This window comes from Pleuronectes platessa, chromosome 13, assembly GCF_947347685.1.
Source record: "Pleuronectes platessa chromosome 13, fPlePla1.1, whole genome shotgun sequence".
NCBI classification, from domain to species: Eukaryota; Metazoa; Chordata; class Actinopteri; order Pleuronectiformes; family Pleuronectidae; genus Pleuronectes; species Pleuronectes platessa.
Window position 1 is genome coordinate 4,083,095 of NC_070638.1, and position 12,007 is coordinate 4,095,101.

General features: G+C 43.8%; 1 protein-coding gene across 1 annotated transcript in view; it reads left to right on the top strand.

The window, feature by feature from the left end:
* Positions 1-12,007, top strand: part of st6galnac3 (ST6 (alpha-N-acetyl-neuraminyl-2,3-beta-galactosyl-1,3)-N-acetylgalactosaminide alpha-2,6-sialyltransferase 3) — a 53,427-nt gene that overhangs the window by 22,725 nt on the left and 18,695 nt on the right. Inside the window, exon 3 of the mRNA XM_053437658.1 lies at positions 696-1,105. Coding sequence (XP_053293633.1) covers positions 696-1,105 — 410 coding nt within the window. The remainder of the gene's footprint in view (positions 1-695; positions 1,106-12,007) is intronic.

Genomic DNA, 12,007 nt, shown 5'->3' on the forward strand with positions numbered 1-12,007 from the left:
GAGAGGCTTGTGTTTTACAGAACCACTTTGAGAGGTTAACATTCATATTGGAAAAATATGATATAAAGTTTGATTAAGGTTAATTAAAAGACATCCAGTTACTTTCAACTGTCTCTCGGTATTAATTGGAATTTAATTTCTGCAGGAGTCAACAGTTAACTCACCAGGTAAAGTTTCTTTATTAGACATTGTATATTAAATTGAAGACTTCTCCAAGTTTTGTACGATGTATGAAACATGTGATATTATATGATTGCTGCATATATCTCGGGTCTTGTTTGAAAAACACTTACATGTGACATCTGCTAGTTATTGATGTTTTATACTGTGAATTTTAATGAATAGAAAATCTGCAATAGCACCTTCATTTTAAGATTTCTTGCATTTTGAGCTTCTCGATGATTAGTATGATTTATTAAACACAATATCCACAACATAACACACACAATGTAATAGAAATAGACATTTGGGGACTTGTAACACTGTTTTGTAACGTCAACTGGTTATTCAAAATATAAGGTTCTTAATATTTTCTTTATTGTATTAAAAGGTAGTATACAACCTACTTAGTGTGCAACACAATCCAGTACAACACTACCAGTCAGGCGTACAGAATAAAACCATCACCTTTCTGCCACAGCTGTAGCCCTGAGCACTGGTTTATTCATGGTTCCCCCCCCCCCCCCCCCCTCCAGCCCCTGAAGCTGCACTGTGAGCTCTGCAGCATCGTGTCCAGCTCCGGTCAGATGCTGGGCCAGGCGGCCGGCCCACAGATCGACCGCTCGCCCTGCATCTGGCGCATGAACAACGCTCCGACTCGGGGGTTCGAGCACGACGTGGGCCGCCGCACCACGCTGAGGGTCGTGTCCCACACCAGCGTCCCCCTGCTGCTGCAGAAGCCCCAGCACTTCTTCGGGCAGGGCAACGACACCATCTACGTGGTGTGGGGGCCGCTGCGGAACATGAGGACGGACGGGAAGGGCATCGTGTACAACATGCTGCGGCAGGCCGCGGAGAACTACCCCCACGCACGCATCTACGTCACCACGGAGGACAGGATGAACTACTGTGACATGGTCTTCAAGAAGGAGACGGGGAAAGACAGGTGAGCCAAGCGCTGTGAGTGTTTGTTGCTTCTGCTTTTAGTCCTTCAGAACTCGACCAATTCACCACTCGATCAATTCTCCCTCATCTCCCACTCTCCCTTTCATGAAGCCTTATCAGAGCCAGTTAGTTAACTTTCCCTCTGAGGAGAATCTACATGTCACTGGAGACAATCGGCTGAAAAGAAGCTTTGCTGTGGAGCCTCAGAATCACACGTTGACGTTGTTATCGACATCAGCCAAATGCTGATCTGGGGAAAGTCTGGTTAATGAGGTAGCAGGATACTGGAGGCGTCTCTAAACCCTCCAGTAGCAGCTGGTTTCACAACTTCTCCAACAGCATCTTCTGAAAGTGCAGAAAGTGTGGCAAGCTGCAGATGAGCAGAGGATCACCTGGGGACTGGTCTGCATGTTGGTTTGGTGACATCATGTCTGTTTTATGGAGACGGGACACTCCACAGTCAGTGACGTCTAGACACACCCACCTGGCTGTTCCCTTTTCCCATCCCTTCCCCAAAGAGAATCACAGGTTAATGACTGGAAGAGCCAATCTGGGCCCTGCTATTGTTTGGGATGAACCTCATTCCTCGGAGCAGCCGTCGCTCGTCTCCGCTGAGCTCCTCACGCCTGTCTCCTCCCGCGTGTCATCCAGACCTCTTTTAAACTTCTTAAGAGGATTAACATGTTCGGTAATAGGCACAGCATCCATTCAATTTCAGCTCCATTGTCTCGCCAGCATTCAGGATGGCAGGGTTAACACAGAGTTTCATGTCGGGCGACCGTGTTCTGCTCGGCTCAGCACTCGTGAAGGTCCACGGAGCTCAGATAGAGACGTGGGGATTAGGGGGGGACGCTCGGGGGGGAAGAATCTCATTACAGGACATAACGCTCCTGGGTGAGACGCAGCACTTCAGTCATTTCTGATTGGTGTGAGAGTCTAAACTCCGGCTGCAACAATGAACCTAATGAATATGTGATGAGCTCTGAGAGGATCGACTGTACCTCTCCCCCTGTCTGCCATCGTGTGTGTTTGTCCAAAACGTTGTTGCAGCAGTCGCACAATATATTTGACTGTAATCAAGGGGGGGAGAGGAACAGTTAGTGTTATTATGTTGAGCTGTTCCCACTAGCTATGCAAAGTATTAGTCCACAGCGATGTGACAGTCAAACATCTAAAAATAAACCCCTAAGCCATTAAGCCCTGCAAAATACATTTATTAATGTCTAGAAGTCTTTTAAAACACTTTTAATATATAATAACCCGTCATTTATGTGTGTGTGTGTGTGTGTGTGTGTGTGTGTGTGTGTGTGTGTGTGTGTGTGCAGGTTTACTGTCAGTGCTGGATGTGAGGTGTGTGGGCTAATCATCATCAGCCAGTACTTTAAAACACCAAGTGTCTGTCAGTCATTTCTGGGCAGAAACTTTAAAGATATATAATTTGTGGCAATTTCCCATTAAAACGTCTAAAAGCAACTAAATATATGTTATATATATATTTTGTTGATTTACATTATCCAGAAGGTTTCCAACAATATTTAAACCAATAGAAGATCCACACAACGGTGGTGAAGAAAGAAAGTAATTCCATTTTGAGAGAGAGCAGCGATTATGCTGTTATTATAATGATTATTTAAAATAAAGCATTTTGCATTTTGCACACAATCTCCTTCTTCACTGTTTCAGTGCATAAACAATATCAACATCGGCTTTAAAATTGCTTTGTATCACGGAACTGGGACACAGTCGATTACTGCTGCTGCACAACACATCCCCTTAAAGGAAATCAGGGAGCGGGGGGGGGGGGGGGGGGGGGAATTAAAACGGACGGGGGTAATGAAAAACAGCTCAGAAATCACACAAACAAGTGCAACAGGTCTTTGGGGGAAAAACATGTTTTCTCTTTGTGGAGTGTTGCTGTGAAGTCAGAGTAATTGTCGACCCTCGGGAAAACGATAGGATCGTTTCTTAAAGACAAAAACAAACAGTCAAGTGCACTGGTTCCTTTCATGTCATCTGCAAAAGGAAAAGCAGACGAGGAAAATGTGTGTTTGTGTAAAGTCAAAACCAAGCAGGTCCTGGAAATAACAAGGAGGGGTTTTCTTTAGGAGTCACAGGGATGCAATGCTTTTTAATATCCAGTTATTGAAAGCACTGTAGACTAAAAAAATCATCTTTATCAAAACAGGAGCAGGGAAACAAATCTGTGTTTTCAAATAAAGAGAAAAATGTTTATCTTGAAGCCGGATGTTCTCCAAAGGCCTCGTTCAGACCTGCTGTCAACATCTGTCCTGAGAGGTGAGATAAGAAGTGGTCAACTCACACCCGCTGATAAGATTCATTATCCTGAGAGAGAGAGAGAGAGAGAGAGAGAGAGAGAGAGATAGAGAGAGAGAGAGAGAGAGAGAGAGGCTGAAATAATTAATTTATTGTGATTTTTTTAACCATTTTGATAGTGGGAACAAACAAATCAAAATATGAGCTTTGCAGGGTGTAACGTCCCTGGGGTGTCCTGGATTCAGACCCAGCCACAGGCCTCTGTCTCTCTCTCTCTCTCTCTCTCTCTCTCTCTCTCTCTCTCTCTCTCTCTCTCTCTCTCCTCCCCCCCCCCCCCCATCAGGCCCCTCATCCCTTCAGTGATCTGCCCAAAAGAAGTAAATAATCTCAGATACGTAAACAGAAACCAGTCGGATCGATACCAGAGCCGAGACAACATAACGTCAGACCAGAGCCCGAGATGTAGATATGTCCGACAGCCGCTTCAACCCGTGTAAAGGCTCACTGCACACTGCACGCTGCACACTGCACACTGCACACTGCACACTGCACACTGCACACGGCACACTGCACACTGCTCACTGCTCACTGCACACTGCACACTGCACACTGCACACTGCACACGGCACACTGCACACTGCACACGGCACACTGCACACTGCTCACTGCTCACTGCACACTGCACACTGCACACTGCACACTGCACACGGCACACTGCACACTGCTCACTGCACACGGCACACGGCACACTGCGGCTGGAGGAGGCTGCCGGGCCGACCCTCTCTCTCCCTGTTATCAGCTCTGCCTCCTGAGCTGCAGTTGTTGGCTGTCGGATGGAATCTGCGCGGCCCTGTTAGCGGCGGCAGATAACAGAGCGCACCACGACACGGGACTTAAATCACACTGTCACTTTACAGCTCCGCCACCTGGGCCTGCGTGACCTGGGTCCGTGCCTCCAGCTGCTGCTTCAGAGCACGTGCACAGAGTTTGTGTTTGTGTTTGTGTTTGTGTGGAGGTGAACAATGTTTCTTACCACATAGAAAAAGGTTAATTTAACAATCTGCGTTGGTGGTTTTTATACCATCTTGATTTTGTTTTGTGCCTTTGCAATAGCAACAACTATCAAAAGAAGCGTTGTGTTTTCCTGTTTCTTCTTTCTCTTATCATGAAAACATGTAAGAGCTTGTTAAAATATGTTGAAATGGAAACTGCCGCCAACGTTCTTCTTATTCTTTATTGGCCCATTCTGGTATTAATAAAACAAAGAGCTTCATCCCTGACGTGTCCAGTCCCAGGTACCAGTTTTCTGTTTTAACTTCAGCTTCATGTTTGAATGCCCTGAATATCATTTGATGCACAAAAACGCAGTGTCAACATCCAGTTCACATCTCCAGTCACTTCTGCAGCCGGAGCGAATGTCTGTCCCAGTTCTCCCAGAGCTTGTCCTGGACATATGTGTCCTCGTCCACAGGAGGACGCCTGAGAGACCAACAGTAACTGGGCCAGTTCATCAAAGAGCACCACGTAAACTCACAAGTGTCACTTAGTGTCGGATCACCACTCATTTGCATTTTCCTCAATTCTAATACAAATCTCACAGCATCCGAGTAGATTAACATTATATAATGTATTTTGCATATAGTGCACTTTCAGAAATGTTCATCATATCATGCTCATGTTTGAACAGGAGATTGAACAGTAATGATTCATAAACATTAAAACATCACTCAAAGTAAAAAATCATTCTAAAGCTTATTATCTTTCTCCAGTTTGAGTTTCAACCAATCAAAAGGCTGATGTGCATTTATCTTGAGATGTACTCGTTACCTCCACCAATCAACAGGATTACAAAGAAACATACGGAAAAAAATTACCATGAAACTTTTGAGCAGATCCAGAAAAATATTCAGATTCTTTAACATCGTGAGAAAGAGCTTTGTGAGCTTTTTGTGAATTCTAAAGTAATTATGCAGAGATCTTTGGGGAAATGAACTCAGGTATAGTGGTCATATGGTGAAAGTTTGAGTTTGGTGCAATATGCAATATGGTGATGAAGTGGCCGAGCAGTCTAAAGGTGGATCCACTGTTTAGAATTCAGAGATTTGAAATCAAGAATCTAAGGTGATGTTATCTTCTTTGGTTTCTTTTTGTTGTCAGATGAGCGACTCACAGATTCCTCTGTGTCTTAGATTTAAGTAGGAAACCGAGGAGCTGTGACTCAGAGCTTTGTTCTTTGTGTTGAGCAATAATCTGAGGAAATATGTTGTTTTTCCTGCTGGACAAGAATCAATGGTAAAACAAAAAAAGTAAAAGCGAGAGAAGTGAGTGAACAGAAGCACAGATGTTATCCTTAAACGGCTCGATGATCCCTCTGGTTAAATAACAGGCAGATGCAGGGACCAAAAATTGATATTTCATCTGCAATTTATCATTAAGGGAGAGTCGGTCTAATCGTAGATGAACCAAATAGCAGATGCTCCTCTCTCTTGGGCCCCGGAATATGTGGTGAGTTTGATTTTAATCTCTTTTTATTAGCGTGAATGTCACAGCTGTGTAATCATGCTTCATAATCTCCAGCCGTCCACTTCATGCGAGTGTGTGCTCGCCCCCGGCTCTCCGCGCTTACTCATCCTAAAATAGTTTGAAAATGAAACAGTGTTTAGTTCAACAGCCTCTGTGTTGTAGCCACAGTCTGAGATCCTGTTCAATATTTGTCAGTGTGAAGTCGTGTGCTGCAGATCGGGGACGTTTATTTTGAGATGTTGTCGGATTGAAACGAGAAGACGTCCCTGTGGATTTAAAGCTCAGATGGATTATAACACAAAAGTGTGAGTCAGGCTTCTGGTCGTTGTGTGAAAGTGCGGCAGATTTCACAAGACTTGTGTTTTATCAGATTTCATATCCACACCCCCTTAAGGGATTCTGTTTGGGATGTGGGCGGCGACGTTGTGACCGGATCAAAACTACTGACCAATAAGATCTCTGCGAAACCAGAGTCATCGTTCCTACAGGGTCCTGACAGGGACAAAATAAAGTGACAAACAATAAACAGCATAGAATGAAGAGCTTCTTGAAAAATGTTTTAAGATCTTCTTATAAATGGAGGGAGAATAAATTCCACTAAATAACAAGATAATAGATCATAAATCTTCATTTTAATTGGACGAAAATGTTTTAATTAATTCATGGTTTAGGACAATATGACTTTTAATTAAAGGCCACACCTCGTTCATATGAAAACACTCCAGCATGTAAAGCTCAGTTAAGCCAGGTAACTAAAACAAAACCTGGATGTGCTGAACATCACAACACAACGACGGGGGCTTGTCTGGTCCCTGGAGCTGAGGTGGGGAACATGGACTGAGACGAGTGGACTGGGGGGATGGGGGGGGGGGGGGAGTGAGGACCAGACTACCACAGATAGAAATCTCTGATCACTGAGCTCTGTCGAATCTGAGTCACAATATGTCCGAGAGCAGTCGGCGGCTTCGATGTCAAATGACTCCCCACCTGAGCATCACAGGCTTGTTTACATCGAGCGCCTCAGTGAGTGGATCTGTAATTGCTTTGTGTATCGGACGTCAACAGAAGAAGAACGTGCAGATAGCGGGAGTGTTGCTTGTTGGCTCGTGTAGGAGATTGCAACCGGTGTGTTTGCAGCATCTCAACACAAAGCTTTAATTTCATGCTTATCACTGCGAGTGGTTTAAAGAGAAAGAGAGAAAAAGGATCTGTTGGGTTCCTCTCCACATGGAGCCGGGATTCACTGAACGAGCGAGCGTGTAACCACATCACATTGTGGCGCTGAGAGCTTGTAATTGCCGTGAAATTATCGTATTAAATGAATCCACGGGAAACACTGGCGTTTGGGGGGGGGGGGCTGTTGAACTGGTCAGAACCGGGAAGTCACCAGTGTCTGATCCCAGAGGACGAGGGGACCAGCCACCGGTTGTCTCCTCTGTTCTCGTGACCTTGTTTTGTCTCAGAGCGAAATTAAGTGATTGTCGGAAGAAGAGGAGTTAGAGGTGAAGAGCACTTCTCCTGTTCGGCCATTTTGCATTTGGTGTAATGATCCTCAGAGAATGGATTTAAAAAACTAAAATTAATTTCATCCTCTTCCCGTTCAGACTCTTTGTACATTTAAAAAAAAACTAAAATAACATGTGGTATATCCATCCTGCTCTGAATAAATATCCAAACCTACAGAATAGAATAGAATAGAACAGATTTGTCATAAAGAACATGATTCCAAAGCAATCCCAAGGCCCAACAGTCCCTGTGAATTCAACCAAGCCTCAGAGCTAAGGTCACATTACATTATCTCACCTACACGTTGGTGCTAGTGGCAAAGCTCTAGCCCCATTTTTTTTACAGGCGGCTGTAAACCTCACCCAACACACTATGGAACCACATTTGAACCAACTACCTCTACATCTAGAAGATTAGCATCAAAGTGCTCACGCTCACAGAAATCATTCCCCCCGAATATGAATATCCCTGATGAGGATTTTTATCTTCATCCAAACAGAGGTGATAACATAACCTCCTCCACGAGGGTAATAATGTGCACAGGAGTCAATTCTGAATATATATCATTGGGTTAAATAATGTGCCATCAAACATGTTAAGTGCATATTAACGTACATCTTAAGTGTTGTTAGATGTGAGTGTGGAAACACATGCATGCTCAGTCTGTGGTTTTGTGTGGACTGGGCGTCGCTGGAGATCAGTGTCAGTGTCGCTGGTCTGTACTGGTCACTTCTCTTCTAGCCTCAGGGCTGGAGGCTGTTTTGGAATCTGTTTGTGATGTGATGAACCTGAAGTGTCCGCCAGAGGGTAGAGGGGCCAGAAGATGGTGGAACGTGTCGTGTCCTCGCAGGAAGGACCGACATGCAGGCCCGGAGGCTGAGGCAGGGGAAGTGGGATTTGATGAAACACACAAAGCAGGCTCACAGTGGCCTCAGTGACATCAGGAGATCACAAAACTCAAACTAAGTTCAACCAATACGGAAAACTCAAGCAGCAAAACATAGGTGGAACAAACAGGACTGAACTGAACCAATCAGTATGGGTCCTTTAGAATGAGGTCACAACAGTGAGACATTAAACTCATGGTCGGGGTTCCAGTTCATCTCAGGAGGTGTTGGCTGGAGGTCAGAGGTCAACAGGCAAGTCAAGGTCTTCCACATCACAACAGAAAACTCTTTCTTTATAGATCTGCCTCCGTCACGTTGAAACAACTGTCCGCACACTTTTCCTGATATAAAAATGAGTGGTTTGATTAGAGAAGATAAAAACAATTTGAACACGAACAGGAATAGGTGTTTGTGGTGACCTCCTTTTAGAGAGGGAGGTTTTTCCCACCAGCGGAGCAGCCCACACATCTAATAAGCTTTATTAGATCCAATGTCTCGGTGGCTTCAGGAAAAATATATCACCCTAATAGAGACAAAACCGCCTAATAGCACCGAGCCGCCCAGTGTGTCAGTGCGTATTAACATTACGTCTGTGCACCAGTGTTACCTTCTGCCTTTTCATCAGAATTTAATAGTCTGATAAAAAGAGTGAGATTGTCCACGATCAGAAGATGGAACCTCGTTGGCACCGATTGAGAAGTTATAGCTCCTCCAGCAGAAAGTAATGAGAATCGAAAGATCCCAAAAAATAAAATTATCATACAAATAAACTCAGTAGAATATAAAGTAGGTCATAAAAAGAAACCGTATAAACAACGAGAATAGTCACGCAATTGACAATAAAATTGAGAAAAGTGTTTTTCTGAGATTTTCCACCTTTATATTAAATAATAAGCTTCACAGGCTTATTCAGAAAAACACATTGAGTCAAACTGAAACTATTTCTTCAGAATGAATCAGCGATTATTCTGTTTTGCTTTCCTCAGTTTGTGAAGTGAGAACTTTTTGTTTTTACCACGGACTGTTCATCAGGACTCGAGGGCTCATCTTGGCCTTTAGGGAACCGTGAGTCATTTTCTTGACATTTCTTAAATATAATAATTATCAGAATAACTGGGATGAATATAATTGGCAGTAGCAGCCCGAGATGTCAACAGCCTTATAACCAAACCTCCAAATACTAATCATCTGTCAGTAAAGTCCTGCCCTGTCCCGGCTGATGTTAAATGTAATAAATAACTTGCAGCCATACTAATGGTTTATTGGCTTCACATTAATCCTCTCTGCAGATTAATGTATTTACAGTTCACACAGAAAGTTCTGTCCAAGCGCTTCCAGTGGAAAAATAATTAATGGGACTTTAGCTGAGCCAGTGTGTTTGTGTGTGTGCGTGTGTGTGTGCATGTGTATGTGCATGTGTGCGTCATATAGACTGTATATAAAGATGGTCGACGTGTCTCCACTACTTCAACTTAAAATGTCAGAAACATCTCTGAGTAAGAAAGATTTACTTTTTCATTGAAGGCTCATTTGGGTTTAGTGGCATCTAGTCTCTGAGTTTCAGATTAATTATGAAGATAACACATTTCTGGTGATAGATAATCCTACATCTTACACACTGGTCCTTTAGTCCATGTCCAATCCACTAACATGCAGGAGTTGGGATTTATAACCTGTACTGCAGGCTGCCAACAGGTGGCGATCAAGTTGATTTGGATACACTTTTTGCGAGCTATCGTGTCGTCCATCTTTACAAACAGTCTAATGTCTAAAACATCAGACTGAACACCAGTTAATTGGGGACAAGTTGTCCAGTTGGGGACAAACGTAATGGTCAGGTTAGCGTAAGACAGGAAGTAGTCATGTTAAATGTAAGGTCCCAGGAAGTTAATGCAAAGTCTATTGCACCCAGTAGTGGCCTAGTGACCTTTGACTGTGTGTGTGTGTGTGTGTGTGTGTGTGTGTGTGTGTGTGTGTGTGTGTGTGTGTGTGTGCGCGCGTGAAGGTGAGAGTCAGAGAGTGTGTGAAACCCGGAGCTGTGGTCAGGCACCAGTGTTTCACCGTTGTAAAGTTTTACCACTTGCACCCCCCCACCCCCCCTCTTCTCCCAGCTCTGACATTTTAACTGCAGCAGCTTCTGAATCCCGAGTGTCCCGACAGGCCAGATAACTTCCTCTCTCTCTCTCTCTCTCTCTCTCTGTATACACACACACACACGTCTCTGAGATCCTCTAACACCTTCTGACTTAAAGCAGCTTTCCTCTTGATGTTCAGAGCGGCTGAAGAATCGTGTCCCCGTGCTCACTGTGCTGAGGTGTCACCGGCAAATGTACTGAAACCCACGGCAGAAACAGGGACTGGTGATGAGCCAGATGAAGATGGATCTCCTGTCAGTGTCCTGAGAGAGAAGAGTGAGTGCAGCCTCAGCTGGGACGTGTCCTGTCAGATGCTCCGTGAACAGGACGAGGACCAGTCACTTCAGATTATGTTTGTACGACTCTGTGTTGAAAAGAGGAGAAATCACCTCTTGGCAGCAGCATTAAAATCTGCCTCTGAACTCCTCCAGTCCTCATCTCTCCAAACAGAGCGACGCCTGTTGGAGAGTTTCTCAAAAAGCGACGCACAATGTGTCGGATGTTTTTTTGCTTCGCCCGACAAACACCAGCGTTTCTTTTCAATCCGCCGACGCAGCGAATTACTGCTTCACATTCCGTCTGACTCGAAGATTCACTGACACACTAATCATACTAATCCCAGACAGAGCCTGACAGCGTCTGTTCTGGGGTTATCAACTTTAATAATATAGAGCTGGAGAATAACAGGAGTCAGCTCAGGACAGTTTTCATATATAGACCAGGCTGCCGAGGCTGTTCTCTTATTATTCACAGAGACAGTTATATATACTGTTTAAAATGAACGACATTTATATGACACTTTTCTATCAATCATCCAATCAAACTTAATTCGTAAAGCACCTTTCATACAGTGCAGTTCCAAATGCCCCTCAATGGACTGAAAGAAATGCTGACATTGAAATAATAATAAAACAGAAATTCAATAAGAAAATTATAATAAAATCTGCAAACGATCAAAAAGCCCACGTTGACGACACATAAAGTTCATGATTGAAAAAGTAAAAACCTTCCAGCTGCTCTCAGGTCCTCGGGCTCATTGTTCCAGGAGCAGTGTTAATACTTTACCTCGATGTGTTGCTCTTCCTTGGCCCAAACTTCAACCTCCACCAAGGTCGAATAACATTGGCTGTGAAGTTTTTGTGTAACCTTGCTCACAAACAGCAGCGAAACACAACTTCCTTTGTGGAGATAATGAAAAAGAAGCAGTTCTTTGGAAGTTCAGATGTCTATGAATCAACGCCTGAAAACTAAAGAAAACTTTTAAATGATGATTTTCCAGTGAGAATTGATGGACATTGGAGATAATAAAGTCCTCGGAGAGTGTCAAACTGCAAAATTAAATTGTGTATCATGCGTGTGTGTTCGGATTTGAACTACGAACGAGTTATGAATAATGTCGACACACACAGGCGGAGCACGTGGAGGAATAAGGAGATCTGGCTTTGTGTAAATGTGTCAAATTACTGAATGTGTGATGTGTTAAAGGAAGAATAATCGCTCAATTATTCCATCTGTCACACCTTTCGGATTTCTGATTTGTGTGCGGCATCATTTACCATCTTCATAATGTGGTGTGAT